This window comes from Rhipicephalus microplus, chromosome 1, assembly GCF_043290135.1.
Source record: "Rhipicephalus microplus isolate Deutch F79 chromosome 1, USDA_Rmic, whole genome shotgun sequence".
NCBI classification, from domain to species: Eukaryota; Metazoa; Arthropoda; class Arachnida; order Ixodida; family Ixodidae; genus Rhipicephalus; species Rhipicephalus microplus.
In genome coordinates, this window is record NC_134700.1 from 113,520,649 (window position 1) to 113,542,849 (window position 22,201).

The 22,201-nt window shown below is 44.4% G+C and overlaps 1 protein-coding gene across 1 annotated transcript; it reads right to left on the reverse strand.

The window, feature by feature from the left end:
• Positions 1–8,591: 8,591 nt before the first annotated feature.
• LOC142768771 (uncharacterized) lies at positions 8,592–19,613 on the reverse strand. Its single transcript, XM_075870782.1, has 3 exons — positions 19,540–19,613; positions 15,453–15,616; positions 8,592–8,828 (listed from the first exon to the last, which is right to left on the reverse strand). Exons 2-3 carry the CDS (start codon positions 15,597–15,599, stop codon positions 8,628–8,630), a joined length of 348 nt encoding a protein of 115 aa, XP_075726897.1. The 5' UTR covers positions 15,600–15,616; positions 19,540–19,613; the 3' UTR covers positions 8,592–8,627.
• Positions 19,614–22,201: the final 2,588 nt, after the last annotated feature.

The following is a 22,201-nucleotide window of genomic DNA, read 5'->3' on the forward strand; positions in this document are numbered from 1 at the left end:
TGTTAGCACCTTTTTTGGGGTGAAACCTTGTCACTTCAAACTAAAGTAATGCGGGCGTAGTTATATTGTACCGAGAAGGAATTGTTTCTCTCTCGAAATATCATTGATTATCATCAGTGGCACCTAATAAAAAATGGCTGCGAAAATATCTTCAAAGCTTTATCGCAAAAGCTGCTCAATCATAGTTGGTACATAATGAGATCTACATCGTGGGTCATAAAACTAGCAATAGTTCTGTTAAAGAGTCGTTGAGTAAAAACTGAACCCGCATTAAAGACCTATGAATTGAATGAGTTTTGACAAATGTTTTTGAAGTAGCAACGTAAATATGTAGAATTCGGAAATTGGCACTCACTTCGTGGTCACGGAGGTGGAATATAACCTTTCAAACTATCGCAAAACACGAATTGGGTAGCATTTTGCACTTCACATGATTTGGGCAAGTAATTTTGTCAGAAACACATGTCAGAAAAGCTTACTTTGTGTGCTCTGGTGAAAGCGGCAAGGGGATTGTGTCCGCTTTAGTTATATTGGAGTCTCCCACAAAAGCATGCTCAATAATAATATTTTTGTTCCAACACGTAAAGCCCTTGAAATTATGAAGATAAGTTCTTGTGTTATTCTTGTTTATAACTTTCATCGCTCGCATATATGTGTAATATACTGAGGGGTGGCATTTAGGCATTATGGTTTTCATAAAATTCAGCACAATTCGTAACGTAAATGTTTTTTTCTAGTAGGCATGTCATGTGCAGAGGAGACACAAAGTATTATTATAGTATCGCGGTATGCCGCCCTGTTGAATAAAATGAAACAACAGACATTTAGTGGTAGCGGTGAGGACGAATCTTTCTATGCGAAAAAGCTGGAGATGGTCACACTTGGCAATATTTTCACTTATATATTTTGAGCCTGTTCGTATGGATGCGTATCCAGCTAAATAAAAGATAGCAGGTCCCATGGCAAGGAAGTGAGGATCAATGGAACGCTTCTCCCTTTTGGCAGGAGAGGCCACTCTTTGCTGTCGTCAGCCGGTAGCAAAAGAGCACCTACCTCGTTTGTGCCTACACGTCCGTCCCGCTATTTCATTGGATTCCGTACGCAAATGCTGTAGCATGCCATAGAGGAGAGTTCTGCCAGTTTTATAACAGAGGAGCTCTGCTGAGTCCCAATTCTCAACCGTGTTCGTGGATGTTAAATTCACTGCCCAGTCGCTAACGATGGCACGCGCCACTCACGCTCGTTGAATGCACATGTTCGTGGTCATCTTTATTACCGTAATTCGACTCCTCGTTGACACGCCAGTGAAGTTCATCATTCTACACCCACAGTTTACACAGTGAATGACACTACCATCTTGTCGCATCGGCTCCTGTGAATGACACTGAACGACAGCTTCAGGCTCTTGCATGGGTGAGTGTTCATCCTCGACATCAGCTTTGTCGCGAAAGGCACGGCTTCATATAGCTACTTCAAACAGGACTTTGACGTTCGCAATCAGCGCCTGAACGATAACACTACAGCTGTCCAATATGTTAGCAAATATGGGCCATTCATCGCTGATTCTTCCTGGCTTGCAATTCAATCTTACGTCATCTGGCGCTCAAATTACAGCTTCGGCGTAACAGAGTGTTGTGCAAGGTAAGTTGCTGAGCGCAGTCGTATCAACAGCCCTGAAGTGACGAGCAATCCATTAAGAACGAGATGAAGCAACACACCATCAACCACGGTGCGCCTGTCACCAAAATTCCGTAAATGCTCGTTCGATTGAGAAAGACCGCCGTCTGCCACGATTTCCAACACGTGATTAAGCTTGCCGTTTTTTGTGCTCCCTTTCCCACATCGGTTTTCAAAAGCCCCGGCTCTGAATCTGGTACAAAACAGAAAAATGGTGATGGGCGTCCTTTTGGTGATTAACGAGCTTGAATTAAGCAGCTACTCTGGCATAATAGCTACTTCTCAACAAATTATTGGACGCACCTCTCACAGGATTTATAATATGTAGTAAGAGTCATTGAACGACTTTATTTGATTTAGCCCTGCGGTTGTGGTGTCAACATGAAATTTTATATATAGAAAGAACTTGATAAATAAAGGCCAAGTATGAGGCAATCTAAAATGTTTGGAAAAATTTGCAACACGAACTGTGCAAACACAGACTTGCACAAACAAATATTTTTATCGTTCAGACATAAACAGTTAAACTCCTCGTACAACAAGCAACACATAGAAAATATAGGGATTGTATGTCTCGCTTGACATTTCGCGCATACATGCTGTAACATTTTTTCTTGCTCACTTTCCTTACGGCGTCAAAGCGATACGCGGAATTTCGCTGCTGTGTCCCCCCATAATGTCCGGATGGAAGCTGTGATGTCAAAGCTGTATGTTAGTCGGCGTGTTCCGCGTGCCGCAGGTGTCGTCAGCGAGCCGCTCGTAGACCAGGTTATGTACATTGAAGCTGCTTCAGGTCGGCTGCCCGCAGTGGCAAAAAACAAAATAGGCTGCTTGAAGCTACTCGATGGTTCCTCCGCATTGTGGGTATTATCATATTTGATAAAATTGTTTTGTGACTTTGGACAACTACTTTGGCTTTCTGCATTGCTTTTCAGAGATTATTCTACCGTTTTCGGCAGGAAAATAAAGCCTTTCGAGGATAGTTTGCATAAAATTTCATTGTAGTGATATGATCGTGTGCACTGCCGCACTCAGTGACTTTGTTATATCGAGTTTTTATTGTCAATGTTTCTTCATTGTTTATGCATACCCTCAATTTCTGAAGAATTGTTGGGTAAAGTGTGTTATACTTGAACATAACTGAGATGTGCAGTTTTATGCAATTTATACGAAAACAACGCATTAAATGTCTGCTGTTGTTCCTTCATCACCAAGAATACCTGTTAAAAAATAGAGCAACAAATAAACAAGTTCGCAATAATAACATTTGAACGATAACTTAGCATCTAGTTCACAACGGGAAATCACCTACATTATCTTTGATCTGTACGTTTTAGGTCACCGCTGCGGTGATAAAGTGGTCACTTTGCTGGGTTGCTAACGTGGAAAAAGTCGGTTTCATTCAGGCAGCGGTGGTAATTCCGTCCGTGCACTGAGATCAGGTGAAATAACCCAAAGAACACCAAGAGCTAAATTACCGTAGCCATCCGCTATGGCATGGCTCATAGTTATACTTTGGTTTCAGCTCGTAATTTCTCAGTTAATTTCACTGATTCGGTAACGCACAAGTTAACTCTTTCGCTTAATTTTGCATAGCGTTTGCACACGGATTCATACGCACCTTGCTCAAACCTTCTTGCATTGACGGCACCTCCATCGGGCGATACACTCGCCGTTTTGGGTCCCCCATAAGCTGTAATCACAAAGCGAAACGGACCAACTGATTTCAGATGTAGTATTTAGAGGGCGATCAAAAAAGTGAGCAGAATGCAAGTGCCTGGAAAGTAATGTACAATGCTTAAAAACAGCAGGTGCAGCTACATACCCCACCTTTTATTTAGAAGTGACGGCGACTGCGTGGTTTTTATGCAGATAATAAAAGCAACTTCCTGCAGGCTGTGCGAGCCATAGAACTGCTGCAGAGACAATTTTAACACACAGAAAGTTCGCATAAAAACATTACACATAATTTGCATTAAAGTTAGCATGACATCGTGTACAGTGAGCGAGCTCATCGTTGATCAGAACAACCATGCAAGCTTCGGTGACCACTTGCTCGTTTCTGAAAGCTATCGCATTATATAAACCACCGTAAAACAGCCTTCAAACGTGTTATTGCATGCAGTGTTTCCATGTTCTGCCTATATATGAAACTAGACAACTGTTCGTGCAGAGCATTCTTTCTCTTTAAGGTCACCGCAAACGTTTAGATGTAACTGCATAAACTCCCCCAAAGGAGCTTAGCACAGGCGTTGGCCTCCTGCGGCCTATGAGACAGTTTTATGAAGCCCCCGGCACAAACACAGAAGCGCCCCCCTCTCTCTCTCTATCTGGAGGCACGACATGTCAGTTCATTTTTCACGTTACATGCTGTTAGACAGAAAGGCAAAAAAGATAATAAAAAACAAACAAGGCGAAAAAACAAGAGGCCAGACGAAGAAGTATACATACAAAGCGCTGTATGTGTACTTCGTCTGGTCTCTTGTTTTTTCACTATGTCGTACGAACACGCCCAGCAACCACTTTAGCTGCGAAAAAAATGAGTTCTTGTAGGCACTACTTTCACCTTCACACATAGCCGAATAACGACTGTGCTTCTCTACACATGCGAAAAAATAAGGTGCGAAGAATTTCAGTGGAAATGCGACTTCAGAGAAAGACGTTCATTGAAAAATGTCCAAGTGTATGACATGGATTGCTCCTCACTTCCAAGAGAATGCGTGAATTTCTTCGACGTACGCAGCCTAAGGTGACGCTGGATAGGCTTCAGTTGTGTGTTGATAAGCTACGTCTGCGCAAACACGATAATATAACCAGAGGTATAATTGTAGCCCTTAAGGGCTTCGCCTTTGTAAGATTGCAGCACCTCTGGCTGTTTCATGCTCCTGGGTGAAGGCAGCACGCGAAAGTGCCACCGCCACTTGAGCGCAGAAGAAGTTATGCAGATAAACTCCCTGAAAATAAAAGCAGGGCGCGAAAAACGCGACACAACAGACAAGAACCTGAGACAGGTGCTCATAACCAACTTATTTTAGTAGAAATAAATTAAGGGAAATATGTAGAGTGACTTTCAAAAGGGCGCCGGCACGCATATCGAAACGTTAATCGGTATATTGCGACACCAAATTGAGGTTCACACACTCTCAAATACCTTCAATTCTGGCTGGCACGGTTTGCATCCTTCATTTTTATGAAGCGCGCCTCAACAGCTCGCGTACAACTGTTTCCCTGCTACGTGCCAGCATCATCAATCTAGCAAACGAACACAGCCGCACACTTCCCAGTGCGAAGGAATATGTGTGCCCGTCATTATTGAGCATCAATTAAGCCCGTTTTCGCCATTCCGTGGCGCACACCAGACACTGTTCTGGTGGCTACCGCCATGAAATCGTTACACAAAGAAAAGACCTTTCCCGCATGAGATAGCGCGTCATTATTTACAAGCGAGAAATGGTATTTCCTGAAGCCAGAATACCCCCCTCCCCCACTGCCGGTACCAACTTCTTGTTGCTGTTTGCTGAAACGGAGAATGGTCATGTCGGTGGTTCGGGCATTTTTATTGAAGAGGGACCGCTATGGCCCAGGAAATGAGTGCTTGCTGAGCTTTCTGATTGGGGCACTGAGATTGATTGATTCATTGATATGTGGGGTTTAACGTCCCAAAACCACTATATAATTATGAGAGACGCCGAAGAGGAGGGCTCCGGAAATTTAGACCACCTGGGGTTCTTTAACGTGCACCCAAATCTGAGCACACGGGCCTACGACATTTCCGCCTCCATCGGAAATGCAGCAGCCGCAGCCGGGATTCGAACCCGCCCTGCGGGTCAGCAGCCGAGTACCTTAGCCACTAGACCACCACGGCGGGGCTCGGGGCACTGAGAGTAGCTGTTTCTTTTGCCACGGCTGTTTTCAGCCAGCCGGTTAGACTGACAAGATAGTGTCGCTCCTGCCTGTTACCCCCCCCCCCAAAAAAAAAAAACGTTATTTTAAGAACACCATAATTCATTTGTGCCGTTTAGCAGCACAAATGTCATAAGGCCACGTCAATATCGCCAGCCTGCATGGGCAGGGGTATGCTAATCTATTTGGTTCGATGCCGACTACCCCAGAGAGCTGAGCATTTTGATGATGGAGCCTACTTCGGCGTCAGAGTGATCAGAACCGATCTAGATGTTTGAAGTGTTTCTGTACCTAGGTGACGAAAAACGAGATATTCTGATGTCACAAAATTTTCTGGCTATGGAGGTGGTACTTATTCACTGTGAGACGAATTTTTTCTGATCGGCAATGCTAGCGGCTGGCACTTTTTTTCCTCATCTATGGTTGATGCCGAAAAGACGCCGTCTAGCAGACAGTTCCTTTGAGAACACCCTGTTGCTTATGTGGAGTTAACACAGTGAACCTTTGAGCAAAACAAATCTTTAGTGCAAAGGAAAGGTACACTTTTTCTCAATTTTTGGGTGTTCGTTGGTGGTTGGAGTGATTTGGTTGAACAATGTCATTTATGCATTACTGATTTTGTTGTCATGAAGTACGTCGAATTCAGTGTATTAAACTTGTTACTCATGAGTAATATAGTGTACTCTTTATTTCAGTTTCTATGTGTATTTAAATACCTAATTGTTACGAATCACTTACTTTGTAACTCCCCTCACTCCTTTCTCTAATATCTTAATGTCGCTGAGGGTGCTGATGCCGATAAACAAAATATTGTAGTGAAGAAGAGTCACCTCCGTACCCTGCCATGGAGGTCTAGGGGCTCAGGTACTCGGCTGCTGACCCACAGGTCGCGGGATTGAATCCCGGCTGCGGTGGCTGCATTTCCGATAGAGGCGGAAATGTTGTAGGTCCGTGTGCTCAGATTTGGGTGTACGTTAAAAAACCACAGGCGGTCAAAACTTCCGGAGCCCTTCACTACAGCGTATCTCATAATCATATGGTGGTTTTGGGGCGTTTACTCCTACATATGAATCAATCAATCAATCAATCAATCAATCGATCGATCGATCGATCGATCAATTAATCAAGAGTCACCTCATTGACAATGCGCTGCGTCTCAGCGGCATCGCCGTGGACAAGAGATTGTGCTTGCTGCGATTGGCAGGACGCTGCTGACCGCTTTTTGTTCTACATTCTGCTCCGCAATCACAGCCCTTAACCACACAACTTGCAATGCGCTGCAACTGTATTTATAAAACTATGCTGCAAAATTTTAATGTATTCGCAGTATCCTCCTAACTGTATATTTTTTATCTTTTCATGTTTGAAACAGAAACGTTTTTTTTTGGGGGGGGGGGGCGGGGGCATACGGTGTAACGCTATTGTGTCGAAAGATGTAGCACTTGTATAATTGTGGTCCCGTATTTATTTTGAAAAGGCCTATTTTGATTTGAGAAAAATTACAGTCCGTAGTACTTCATTTGCTAACAGGCATAGGAGTTTGAACATAGCCTGCGCGACTTGGACGATGACAGGAAGCAAATGAAACACAAATGCTGACTCACAACTGAGTTTATTTTGCACTGTTCATGGTGAATTATGTCTTCATTCAAGTCACGCTGCATATGTCCCAGTGTGTATCAACACGCCCAAGGCAAAGTGTTTTTGGCATAGGTGGCCGTGCTGTCTTGTCCCGGTCTGTGCCTCCACATACACATGGCGTTTTTTTTATTTAGTTATCTATAATGGCGAGACATGACACTAATGTCCTCTTGACTCTTTCATTTTCTACCTGCTCACACCATCACTGAATTCATTCTCACCGCGTTTTTATATCGGCACATTGGGATAGCCTCACGTGAGTCTCCCTCGACTCTATCTTCTGAACACGGAAGGCTCCATTTCAGGGACACCCTCACGAACACTTCACAGTCTGACGTCCACAGTAGAAATAACGTGCTGTAATAGCTTTCGGGTATCGCTACGACCCAATTATATGTCTCAAAAAAGCAAGAAAAATGTGATTTCCAGGTGTACAAACTTCCCAGTTTAATTCGAGCTCTTTCTCAATTTAATAAAGGGTCCCTTAAACCGTTTTTTCACTATGTGTTTTCGATTAAACCACTACTGGAGCAAATCATTGACACCAGAGTTCGATCGAAAAGCCACTATTAGCGGAGCTACGAATACTAAATAAGTACCCTCCTTCTCCGCTCGGCCTTTCACCCTCAACTGCCCTCAACTGTTCCTTCGAGTGCTCGGGGCTAAGCTCCGCCTTCACGGCGCCTGATTCACGATGTGGCGTGAGACCGCATACGCGTAAATCCCGCCGCTGATCCGATACCGGCTGTCTGGGCTGCGCGTTTCACAGCCAATCAGATCAGCTGGAAACGATGACATTAGATGGACAGAGCGTGTCACTTGGTGAATGGACGGTTGAAAACGCGTTCGGCTGAGTCACAGCGATCAGCAGTGATCTGGAGCGATTCGCAGCTTTAAAGCATTGTAATAAATTATGCAGTTTACGCAGAGAGCTCAAGTCGGTCTCCAAATTATCCTTGGGACTTAGTCTACCAGCCCAATGTGTTTGTAAAAAATCTTCAAAACCGTTTCAGGGTCCCTTTAAATAGTGTTTCAACTGCGTTCGGATCATAACAGTGGACACCACGCGATTTCTCTAGCCAATAACATACACTCGCAGGCCTGTCGTTCTCCGCCAGCTTCACCGAATTAAACAAGTTTAATTTATTTCTCTTACCTGCGTTGTTCGAACGGCTAAGAAGCAACTAATACCATCATTGCCCACCTGCTAGCACTCTGCAGATAGCGAAAGAGCTGCCAGGTGAAATCTGCATTGTATGCAAATTTTCGTTCACACTGACAACTACACATCTAGTCAACCCGCGCTAATAAAGGGGCACTACATTTTAACATATTTTAATGTATTTTATTTAATATATTTTCGCATCCTCTTGGCCGGTGCACGTGAAAACGTATAATGAACACGGTTATTGGCCTTTTGTAAAATGTAAGTGTACCTCAGCGAGGCTCTTCTGTAAGTTGAAAAATTCTTCGACGTCAAAGCGAAACATATCATCTTTAGGCTGGAAGGCAGTGTCGTAGTAGTCTTCAAACGCCTTGATGAAGTCACTCTTGAATTCGGGGTTCCGGAAGGCGGCGTGCGGGAAATGCATGGTGGGCGGGTACAGCTGTGGAAGCAAAAAATAAAATAAAATAAAAAAGCAGATTCAGGAGGACGAATGCTCAGAATGACAATCTCTCAAATGCATGTCAAAACATGACGACCTCGTCGAGGAACCACGTTATATGCATATAATTTGTGTTGAACAATATTTAATGCTGATTCTGCGGCAATTATAAGGAAGCTGCTTTGCACCATATCCCTTGCTCAGTCAGAAAGTGAAGGGGACATTCTCACTGGCTCGCGTATAATGCCAAAAAATTAGAAAAAAAAACAGTGTACGCCGAAATTCCGCTGAAGTTTAGCAATGTTTTGTGCAGCTTAAATCAGGTGCTAAATGCAGCTTAGCGACAGTGAAACCTCAGGCCATGAATGAACGGGTGTTTTGATAGATAGTGTTGAATAATAATCCGTATCGGAGCTACCTGGAGTGGTCCAGACTTCATCGATGCGTGCGAGTCATCTAAGCCCCCTGGGAGCGTGTTGCAGAATATTTTTTCGGTGTGGGCCAGACTGTCGAAGAGGACAAAGTGGGGACAGACACACTCTAGAAAAGCACACCTTGGGCTCCATGACGAATGAACAGGTTGTCCCCGATTAACCTCGGCGGACCGGTTATATTGTTACATTTGGTGCCGAAACCCGAGATCCGCCCCTTTGGAGACTTCCCTGAACGTCACGATCTAGGCGACCACTGACTATTTTCGAAAGAAGCGTGGCTCGACCAGAGCTGGTGTCACCCGAGCCCCAGCACTGTTATCAGACCTTCTGCAGCAACCGGATTCAGACGCTTCCCAGATTACCGGCCACATATATTTCCTGAAGGATAAAAAAGCAGCACTTTCGAGGCGGCTCGACGACGTCATTCTGGTGGAAACGGACGAAGGAAACCTGCAACATGACGTGGAAACAGCAGACGAGTACAACGCAAAGATTCCTTATGCCATGTCCCGATTTAAGTTATGGCTACAGGAACGTGAGAAGGCCACCACAGCGGAGGCAGAAGTCACTACACCCGGGCTAAGCAACCTACAATTTCCGAACTCCGGCGAAGCAGCAGGGCAGGTGAAAGTGCACCGTTCGCTTGTAGTTTAACTTCCCAAACTCCAGATACCAACTTTTGATGGTAGACTTTGTGGTTGGCATTCCTTTTGAAGCCTTTTCGACGCTACCATCCACAAGAATACCGAGCTACCGCACAACAAAAAATTCAAGTACCTCCTCACCTATTTAACTGGGAGTGCAAATAGAGCTGTCGAAAGCATTCGTCTAGCAGAACAGAATTAGGACGGAGAATCCACCACCACAAATCACGCCAACTGTCACTACCGCGCAGAGTAATCACGCTGAGTCCACACACGTATTGCTGCAGACAGGCTGAATTTGGGCAGAGCCCGAAGACCGCCGATTCCTTATGCGGATACTGCTGGGCAGCAGCAGTCAGCGCACCAACATTCTTGCAGACCTGGCAAGGATCCTTCAGTGCTCCGTGGTGGAAAAAGAAAAGCTCTCTGTTGTCACTTTTGCAAGGTCCAAGTCACGAAGACGAATCTTCACCGAGCATGTCAAGGTGTTGCTTCGAAGCGAATTTGATGTTTCAGCGATCACCTTGGAAGCATTAGCAATTCCTGAAATATGCCCTGTCACAAGCACACCCCGCGCATCCAATATTTTGCACCGGCCAATTGAACGGGAGTACAACGTAGCTGACAGCTTTCATCGGAATACGTGGTAAGAAGAGGGCATCATCGTACTTATAGGATCTAACGTCTATTGGAAGGCCACCACCGGCAAAATCGACCGCGTAACCGAAGCGCTAACAGGGATAGAAACAATGTTTGGCTGGATGGTACAAGGACCCTTGTCGTCTGAAAGCATCTAGTGCCCGTCTAGCGCTCTGTTTATTTTGAGCCGCAATCCTTCTGCAACGCACACAGACATATTTTTGATGTGGCGTTTTGATGCCATCGGGGGAGTTGAAGCGTTCGAACGAACTTCAGACAAGATCCACTATCTATCTGTCTGGGAGCAAGGTATTTCTTCAGAAAAAAAAGTGCCATGAACTTGTCTACGCGGTCGCCGGTGACAGGATCTCGGATGAGGTTGAGACGCCGGGCAAGCAGGTCGATGCTCATCACTGCCGTATGCGTTGACGTCGTCGGCGCCGTTGTGTTAGTGACGCCAGACTTGAACAGCTCGTCTCAGACCAGCCACCTTTGGGGTGACCACCACGACAGGCATCGCGTCTTCTTGATTCTGCACGCCGAGTACGTCAGTCTAACACGCACGTCAAGAGCAGTCTCCGCCTAATCAGCATTGGTTCCAGAGACAGCAAGGAGTGCGACAGCCGCGAATCAACGGCCGTAGTGAACAGGCACTATCGGTAGCAAATCAAGTGCATTTTAACACATACGGCGCTCTCAATGGATACAATTCTTCATGCTCCCTCCTCCTCCCTGGGAAGACGTTGAATAATAATCCGGATCGCCGCAACCTGGGGTGTTCCAGACTTTATCGATGCGTGCGAGTCATCTTGATCCCCCTGGGAGGATGTAACAGAATATTCTCTCGTAGTGGGCCAGGCTGTCCAAGAGGGTGAAGCGGGAACAGGCACGCTCTAGGAAAGCACAGCTTGGACTCTATGACGAAGAAACGGGTCGTCTGCGCCTAACGTCTGCGGGCCGGTTATTTTACTACAAATAGCACATCTGAATGGATCAATGTATTCGTTAATGCATTGATACTGCACGCGTTCCTTTTGAGACGGCAGCGTCAGCCAAATAGTAAACTTTTCTATGCATCACCATGAAAATTCACAGAAACTATCTTAGATATCCCGTGAGGGTGTCGTCTCTTTTATTTTATGACAAAATTATTTTTTTTACCACGACATTTTTACTTCATACCAGAAAAGGTGCGAAAAAGTATGAAAAAAAACGCGTAAAAAAGCTCGACGAGTGCCGTAAATTGTGAATCATATAACCAAGTGGACTAGTTTTCCGTTAAGTAATTTCGTTTGATTGATACTATCTGGGGTTTTACGTCTCAAAACCACGGTATGCTTACGAAAGACGCCGTGATGGAGGGCTCCGAAAATTTCGATCATCTGATGTTGTTTAACGTGCAGTGATCTTGCACATCACACAGGCCTCTAGTGTTCGGCCTCCATCGAAATATGACCGCTGCGGCAGGGGTGAAACGCGGGACACTCAGGTTAGCAGCCGAGCACCACAACTACTGCTGCACCACGGTGAAAATACATTGTGTTAAAGGGTTCCTAAAGGGACGCCATGAAGAGTGGAACAGATGTGGAACAGATGTGAAAGATTGCGCAAGTTCTCTAGCTCTGGCTGTGCTGCCCGCCGTTGGGAAAACTAGAAGCTTCGTGAATCACTATGTGAAAGGATAAAAGTACGAGGAGACGGAATGTCGAATCAGTGACTACGGGAGTGAGGCCACGATGTTGATGTCAGTGGAGAAGTTCTGGTAATTGTGCAAGGTTGATCTGGAAGAATAGAGTGATGAAGGCGTGGGAACTGTGGAAGTTTCCAAGACTTTTCTTGGAATAGAAATATTTAAGTACGCTGGCTAAAAGGAACGTCGACAATCAGCGCTGGAATTTACGCGAGTGCTTTATCAGAAATAGTCATTCAAGTTACGTTTCCAGAATGGGGGGCTGGACACGTTTGGTGAATATTCAAGACCTTAAGTGCTCTAGATAGTTGTAATGCGTGATTTCGATTTGTAGGATAAGTATTTGTTTGTTTCTGTTGTTGTAAACGCCATCACAGTTTTGTTATGAGTTGAGATGATTGACACTTGCCGAGTGTGCATGTAAAGCTTGTACTGCCTTAACTGAGAAGATATGTGTGTTACCAAGGGTCGGCTCTGACTCTACCTTTAGACTACAATAAGTGTTTTCTGGCGCACTAAAGGCAGTAATTTCAAATTGTCCATGCTTTCCTGAGGCATTTCGAGGGGGGGGGGCGATACTTCGGCCCTTGAAATCTGTCAAACGATCGCCTCTCCATTGATGAGATGAGAAATATCAGTCGATATTTTTTTTTTCTGAAGAAGCATACGACTGCCAATGGTTTACCAGGAAGTAGTATTACAGTCGTTTGATGTAGTGAGTTTGAGCTCATTAAGGGCCTGATAAACCACCGCTAAAAATTTGTGAGAAAATACATAAAGTGGACAGCAGTCGAAGCAATTAAGAATAATATATGGAGTTTAACGCCGCATAACTGAAATTCAATGAACACCTAAGCTAAATCTTGTAGTCATACACAGCATGAAGGGTTTACAAGTGAACCACAAATCTGCCATTTTCTTTTCCAGACACCCTGTTTTCGTACAGAAGCCGTTACTCACTCGCTTCAGAGCCGGCTGTGCCCCCTTTGTGACGTCAGGCAGCGAGGACATGCTATTGGCCAGTGGCCAGCCTAAATAGAGTGTGGTGTTTCGTCTATTTGCTGTTTTATTTTTTCGTTTTTTTTTGCCAAGGGCTGCGGCCACGTGTCGGCACTGCGCTCTGTGTTCTAATGAATTCCCAGTGACCTCCACTCGTGCGCAGCATTCACTATTAGTGAGACCTATTTCGTTTCATCTTGCGCACTAAAAGTGACGGCATACTTTTATTTGACTTCTTTGGCACGTGACATCACTTCGGTATTTATAGATGTCACCGCGCTCCTCGGGGCGAGAATATATAAAAAAACAGCACCGGAGTACTCTATACAGAGAATCACCAGCGAACGCAAAACGTGCTGCACAGGCATTTGCAACCATCGCAGCCGAATCCTAAGTGCCACTCGGGAAACTCTCGCCGAAAGCAAGTGTTAGCCCTGGCGAAAGCGTTTTCGTCATTCACACCTCAACGCTACCCTGCGCGCCCTGGCGAAAGCGTTTTCGTCATTCACACCTCAACGCTACCCTGCGCGCCCTGGCGAAAGCGTTTTCGTCATTCACACCTCAACGCTGCCCTGCGCGCAATACCACTTCCCCGGCTTGCCGTCATCGCTAGCATTTGGCTCGAGAGGCTGTCGAATTCTCCGTGCACAGTTTCTACTTGCGCTTCGCATCACGGGCTTGTTCTTGTGCCTGGTTTGCTGAATGGGCCAGGCAAACATGAGTTCTCTCATCGTTCAGCTGTCGGTGCTTTAGGAAAGTTGTGTGCAGCTTGTACTATGCATGGTCTTAAGCTGAACCTGCCTGCGACACCGAACACTTCATTCACCCGTTAGCTAGACACGCGATGTTTGTTTACATCTCTCAATTGCATGTCGATCTACATGACGGCTTTCCTTAGTTGTGAGGCGACGCACGCGCTGCCAGGGCATGGCCGAATTACATAATCAGCTTCCCCATTTTTATTTCCCTTCTCTTCCTGATTACTTTCTTTACCGTTGCACATCCATGTGCTGCGTTCTTGAGGTGACTTCCACATGACAGCTAGGATGACGCACTTTTTTTCTTTATTTTCCTCGATTTCAATGCCACTTTGTTTAAACTGCTGCGTGCGTGATCGGTGGCATTGCTGTGCTAGGGTGAACGACATCACTTACGGTGCTTAGAATAGCGCGCGTGCTTGGGTGGGACCTTTGAACGATGTAATTGACCAAGTAGCTATTGGAGAACTTTACCATTTCTCGTGGTGAATAATTTTTCATTTTGCCTAGCTATACGAAACTTTCATATTAAAAAGCGCTTCAAGCGCACGGGAACGCTCTCAAGTTAGCTCATTATTGAGGCACTCAAGAAGTTTTAGTGGCAGTGAACTTGTGAGGAATAAACTCCGATACTGAGGTCATTCGATGATTCACTTGGAAAATTCATCATGATCCGTTTAATGGAGTCTGGAAGCAGGTAGATGTAGGAAGCCGAGCTTGTTAAGTGGCCTAGAGAACGGATGTTTACGATTGATAGCCGGAAGCTGTCGTACACATACAAGAACATATATTTCGGGCTGCTATAAAACATAGCGACTGCCTTAGGTACATATAACCAAACAAAACAAGGATTACTTGGGGCACATGGGACAAACAATCCCGCATGTTCACCTTTAACCAAAGATAAAGGGATATAATCGATATAATTTGCAGCTTCGAATATACTTGGCTGTGACTTCAACCAGATGAAGAAACTTTGAACTTAAGCACCACGATGCGTGTAACAGAACGCAAAAGAAAGCACGTTACATAATCGACCGACACGAAATAGGAATAAAACAAAGTAGGGAAGCTGATGTCCTACTTCAGCGTTAAAAATAGCCGGTACCGTGTCGTCCTGTGGGGTTTGACACATGGTGATCAGTTAAGGCAGTAAAACGGGTTACAAGGAATGACGACGTCACTTCAGCAATGCAGTGAGTGAAGTGAGGTGATTATGAGACTAGAAATTTCGCAGGCATCCAGTGAATTAGCTCATACAAACTAAGAAAGGCAGAAAAATGTTTTAGGAGGACATTTTGACGCACTGATGTGGTAGCAAATGTGAGCTGCTCAACTTTGACTTGCGGTGCTTATCTCGTTTGTCAGCTCCAAGTGATAGGTTTCTACAGTACTGCCATTCTCATCACTTCTCCTGACTTGACCTGTCATGACACGATAAGGATAATCAGCAAACTTACATAGCACGTGCCATCGTGGTCTATCTCAATGTCGAATACAACGGTTTCACCCATATCTTTGGCCAGGTTTGTGTACACAACATTCGGTTCCTTTTGCACAATCTTCCCGTCTTGAGCGGCCATAGTTTCTGCTTGAACCTTCTCCATGAGGGAAAAATGAAAATCTGGAATCCATAAAAGCTGTATTGAGTGGAATCGAGCCATCGGTGTGTGAAATTCAGTTCGCGGCATTGTTAACAACAATAGGTGTATGCATTTGTTCACAATAAAAAAAGGTTGCTGGCTTTCTTCATATGGAAAAACATTAAAAGAAAAAACATACACGTGTAGGCACTGGCTAGTGATTACCCTTTTTAATCTAGTAGCGCACGCGCGGAAACTTGTTACAGATAACGTTACACAATCTCTTACAGTTATATGTTATGTGTGGACGCAACTTATAGTATTAGGCCAACAGTCGCATACAGTATCCAAAATATTTATTTTCATAATCATACCACAAAAACTTAGACTGGGTTAAGAACCTTGATTTATGCGTTCAGTTTAAAAGATAAAGTGTAAATGTGTTCTACGGAGTCGAAACAAGCAGGTTTCAACATAGTTTATTAGGAACAATTATAAATACACTAACGTTAGCAGTGTTGCTTTATTTGAGCACGAAGAAAAAAAGGCCAACAGTGATGGAAACAAGCTAATACCCGTGACACACGGGCAAAAGTAAAGTACTTTGAAGTAAACCCCTTTTGTCGACTAAGGGGACCATTTGCAAAAAGGAGTGGCGCTAATGACACATGGCACCGCACTACTGCTTTAGGCGGTGCCTCAGAAGAACGCTGCAGAAAAAATGGCGCTGTTTGTGGAAGCAGCAAGATTGGAAATATTAAAAAGAATCGGCGCATGTACATCCCATTCAGCGACGCCGGAGCATAAAATCGTTTTTTTTTATTGTCTGGTGGCTTATAATGCGCATACCTGTAATTTTCTTTCGCTTTTTTGCGTTTTTAGGAGCAACTTAAGTTCGTCTGGCAACTATGAACAGTCGGTGTTTTGCTGTTTTTGTTTTTTGTCGTGCTTTTTACATGGCTGCGTCCAGCTGTGTCAGTGACGGCGTGCCGCGTTTCATCGTGGTCCAGCGATGTCTCAGCGCAGAGACAGAGATAAAGCAACAGTTGAGGTGGGCCTGACTCTTGTCGCCCTCGGCTCCATCGAAGATGAACTTGCGCCCGTGTACGGGGAATACCGGCGTCGGTGAGGCTCTCGACAATCGCCTGGTACACTCCACCGTTGTGCTTTTGCCCTCGCAAGGCGTCCAAATGGTCCTCCCATAGTTTTATCAGCGCCCAGGTCTCCTTTTCAGTCCACTGGACGCGCGGTTTTTTCTTCACCGACTGAGCCAACTCCATTGTTACAAGATACTACGTCGCCGACACAGCAACTGCCGCTGCCAACCCTAACATGATCGCGCTAGTGACGTAATGCAGGCGTTTGAGAATATGGACCGACTATAGGCCTTCACTTTTCTTCAACAAATCGCACTGCTGCTGAAAATGAAAACATTTTCTCAGCGCAAAAAAATACTGGCAGGGCACCGCAGTGTTGCGACACGTTTTCTTCTATTGATAAATTATGCACACTGTATGCGAGAGTACTCCCTTCCTGCCAGAAAAGTAGATGCGGGATCTGCTTTTGCGAAAAGGATCTTTGCTGGAAAGGAGTTACTCCTTTGTCGTGTGTCACTACGCCGGAACGCCTTTCCGAAAGATGTCCCCTTGTCTAAAGGACTTCAGGGTGCCCGTGTGTCAGGGGCATAACAGGGTTAGTGCTCACTCTGTTGCACTTTTTATTGTCCTTCTTTTCCTTCTTCGCTACTGCCTTTGATCTTCATGCTCAGACTGGCTGGTGTTATAGCAACATGACATGATAATGTCACAAATTAGCCCAATGATAATGCACCAATTAGCCAATGAGCATGCAGTATGCACTCGCGACGCTTAACGGCATTAGTTTCAGACTTGACTTGGAAGAACTGCCTCCGGTGTTCGCTATGCTCCGTGGCCACATAAAAGCATTTTGGCGGTTCCGCGTTACAATTAAACAGATTACTGGCAACGCGTTACTTTTCTTCAGTAACCCTGTAACGTACTCGTTCCTATTTCAGAAACCTAACAGGTAACGTACACTTACGTTACCATTTATCGGCAACTCTACAGGTGTCGCATTACTCGTTACTTTTCATTGCAGCTATGATCGCAGTTTCACACGAAAACCATGAGTCTCGTAACGGCCCCTTTTATAAAGCTCATCCTGACGTTATTTGTCACTCAGATGGACGGTTTCGGCCCGCCAAGTGTTGGCAAAAATTTTTCAGTCGCTCCATGAGCGTCAAAAAAGGAATGCCAATGTGTGCTCCGACACTTATCGAATGATTGAAAGGTTCGATCACTCCGGGAAACATTTGAAGAAAGTAAGTTTTTCATTTTCTTTGGAAGCAGTACCTTAAGCCAGAGGCCGGAGGTTTGATCTGTTTTGGGCGCATACACTGTAACTGCCCCTGCATTTTTCTGGGATTTCTTCTGAGCTTCTACACTGTTAATCTTCTTTTTAGCGCTTACATTTTGTAGTGAAGCCTTCTTCGCCTCAACGTGCTGCACGAGCAAATGAGAAGGTGGAGCCGAAGAGGTCAGACGTGGCAATGAATGAAAAGAATGCATCTTCCTTTTGTGTCGCGCGAAAGAGTATGTATATGTACGTATTCTTTGTTCGTTCGTCTTTTTTGTGTCGTTACATGAAACACGTTTTTAGCTAATGTGCGGCTATTTCGCACGGGTCTTCAGCAACAAAATGTTTTCTTCGTTTTTTGTTCTTTTTGTTCGTTTACATTCGTTCTCCGTTCCTCCCCCCCCCCCCTATATCTCAGCTCTGAAGTCAATGATATGAAACCACATTGAATACTCGTAAATCTTGTCGTGATGAAGATCGAGACGTCGAGAATCACACAGTTTAATTTGAAGCCTACCCATTTTTTAATTTGCTTACAGCAACTGAGGACAGGACCATAATATATATATATATATATATATATATATATATATATATATATATATATATATATATATATATATATATATATATATATATATATATATATATATATATATTCGCGTGTGTGCCCAAAGGGATATAGCGATACAACATGGTCGTCGGAACAACCATTCCTTATTGTAAGCCAGATGCGTCGATAGGCAGCCCGATGCTTGCTACAACCAGACCATGAATTGGTGCACCGTAGCAACGAGGAAGCTTGCTAGTTAAGGCGGACTGAGAAAGTGGGCAGATGCACACAGCTAAAAGGAAGGCAGTTAATACGCGGAAGAAGAGAGAACGGTATTTAAACTTTGACTCGAGTGACACCTATATGCCATTTGCTATTTTCATTCATTTATTCATTCATCCGTGATAAGACTTACGTCTCGAAGCCTATTCTTCCACCGAAGAACCAGGAATTGGGGACATGTGAACGTGGCGCTATCTCTTGGTGGGAAAAACGGCAGGCTGTCATAACTGAAGGCGATATAAGTGAGATAAAATATTATATTTAAAAAAGCTAGTATTGAAAAACAACTCCGGGTTATATGTAGCAAAGACCCACTTGTACAATTTGGTAAAACTGTAGTATCGCACGACAAGTTGTCTTACTTCACAGAACAATTGAACACTGCCCATAGAAACACACGGGGCCCTATGAATATTTTAAACACTCGTGAAAGCCGCGCGGTTTGTAGCACGACGATTAAACTTTGCAGAATGTTCAGGTCTCTGCTGTATAGTACCGGGAGTTGTTTTTTTATAAATAGCTTCTACGTTAGATATAATTTTCTACGCCTATTTCCCATTCAGTTACGGCAGGCCACCGCTGTGGCCAACAAGAGATGGCGATACTAGGAGATGTTCCCAAATACTAGTATTTGCTTTATTAGAATCATCTACATCTCACAATAATTCTCATAGCATAAATGCTGAGTGAATAAAGCTTGTGGGCATTTTATCAGTGATTGACTTCTCACCCTACAATGCGATTCGGGCTTACCATGACTGGTGCGGCACTGGCTGTATATAACCGCCAAGCTTTCTGCCAAGGCTTTGGTATATCGCGCTGTGTCCCTACCTGCACAAAGCAAAGTGCAACAACACAAACGTCTTTTGCGGATGGCTTTTCGGTTTAGATCGAATATTCTGCTACATTGTGATCTAATCACAATCAGCAGAACCTTGCAATAATGGCGAGCTCACCTCTATAGATAATTCAGTGCCATTTCTGGTGTTTGACGAGCCAAAACGACATTATGTTGGAACACCATAATTCTAAACTTCGACACATCCATCCTTGTGAGGTTCTTAAACACACAGACGCGGTCCTTACGCGTTTTCTTTGCATAAAAATGTGACCATCGTGGCCATGACAGCACCCATGGCTTGTCCGTTAGCACAGCATCCAAGCAAGGAACCACTTTACGCCATTGCAGCTAAGAAGATTAGCCAGACACGTTAGGTTAACTAACGTGAGTTAAAGAAAGTTGTTTAGCATTCGAAAATACTTCAGAAGTATTTTGGTAGACGCTTGTCAATGCTGGGGAGTGATTATTCCAAATTCAAATTTGCAGTGTTTACTATTATGCCTGTAATTAAGCCATCCCAAAGTTGATCTCATAGCTGCGCTTCAAGCACAACTCTTCTATGAGGTCATGGAAGCCAAATATTTTCACACAAATTTTTGTTACATAGTGGCCATTTTTGTTACATAATGAAGAAAAGTGGGTGAAAAGATAACTTGCCATGGGCAGGATCCGACATATATATATATAAATGTCGGATCCTGCCCATGGCAAGTTATCTTTTCACCCACTTTTCTTCATATTTACATGACAATTTGGTCTAATATCTTCCCCCATACTTTCCTTGGCATTATTGTCTGTTAGATATCATTATTATTGTGTAAAAACACGAAAAAACGAGCCCTTAGGTATACACTTCTTTCCTTATTCATTTACAAGGGTCTCGTATGGGCAGACTTAGCGGCTTAGGTTGTATACGAGGGACTATTGGTCAGCTGCCCACTCGTAACAAGTTCACGTGCTACATGACACCAAACAGGCTCAAAAAGAGTGTGCCACACTCGCCGCTATGGCTACTGATGGCGCTGACTGACACTCCCACGTTTAATTCACATATAAACCCTATAAAGTGGGTGGGGGGATAGCTGTTGTGATAGCTCAGCGGTAAAGCATCGAACGCGTCATTCGAAGGTCCCAGGTTTGGATCCTGCCCATGGCAAGTTATTTTTTACCCACTTTTCTTCATATTTACATTACAATTTGGTCTAATATCTTCCCCTATACTTTTCTTGGCATTATTGTCTCTTAGATCTCATTATTATTGTGTAAAAACACGGAAAACGTTAGGTGTACACTTCTTTCCTTATATATATATATACATATATATATATATATATATATATATATATATATATATATATATATATATATATATATATATATATATATATATATGATGACTGGGAGACGTGGCCTAGCTCATACGCCATGTTTATTCCATTCTCGGCTTCTCCTAACCATCCCTGCCTTCTTACGTCACAGGATTCCCCCTCCCCCCGAAGGATGTTGCGTCAGACGAACAGAAATTATAAAATGAACTTGCACGACTCAAAAGTGAACACAGTCAAAAAAGGGAAGATCGTTCCATGTTCCAGGAAGTTTCCGTAAACACACTTTAGCTTCACAGGAGAGTGCAGCAGTCCGGTAAGTGCTGGAGTTCTGGTGGGCGAGGCTGTAGCGTACTGGAAAACACAAGTACACCTTGAACGTTGAAACTGCAGATGATGAAACTGATTGTATACTTGCAAAGAATGAACGTGGTGCGAAGGCTTTGGAGCACCAGCATGATTTGCGTAGGCGTCGTGCTCTTTGCCTTGATTGGTACACATGCAGTGCCACCCGTCTGTGTGTTTGTTGACCAAGACTGATGCGGTGTTTTCTGCGTCCTTTCGTAATACAGGGTGTGGTTTTGCGCCTTCTTCGTCGCTTTGTATCCTGTTGTCTGAACAGCTTCGATTGTAGACTGAATCTTGATCTCTTCTGGAGAAAACTTGTGCGATGTTCCTTTTTGCGAAAACGTCTTCAATTAGAATGCTTGTTTTTCTGAAGCGAGACATATTTACTTTGTCGTCGCTTCACTTGACCCGCTTGTAGACGCCTTTGTTTATTCCTCGCGTGTTCTTTCAAAGATTTTTCCGTTCGTAGTCGTCCTTGCTGGTGTAGCCCATGGGCACTCTGTTGTTCTTGGGCTTGCTTCTGCTGGCATTTATAGTGTTCATGTGGAAAGAGCTGAGGTGGCAGCCGTTTTTGACCATGGCACTGATTTTCTGGGCAACTTGATGTTGTTGTGGATCCCAGTGCTGTACACCAGTTGTTGCGGCTCTCGGCGCTGTTCACCAGTAGTCGCTCCGAATCCCAGCGCTGATCACCAGTTGTTGTGGACCGGGGTCTGCGTGGTCTTTTGTGGTAGCGTGGTGTAGCTTCGGGTTGACGAAACGAACGCTAGTGAGATGGGGATACGAAAAAAAAAAAGGTTTATGACACTATTTACAATTATTTCCAGCATGAGGTTAGGAGTTCACAAACCACGAACGTGGTGGTTGAACCATTACATGGTTCAGAGCGATGTCCCACACT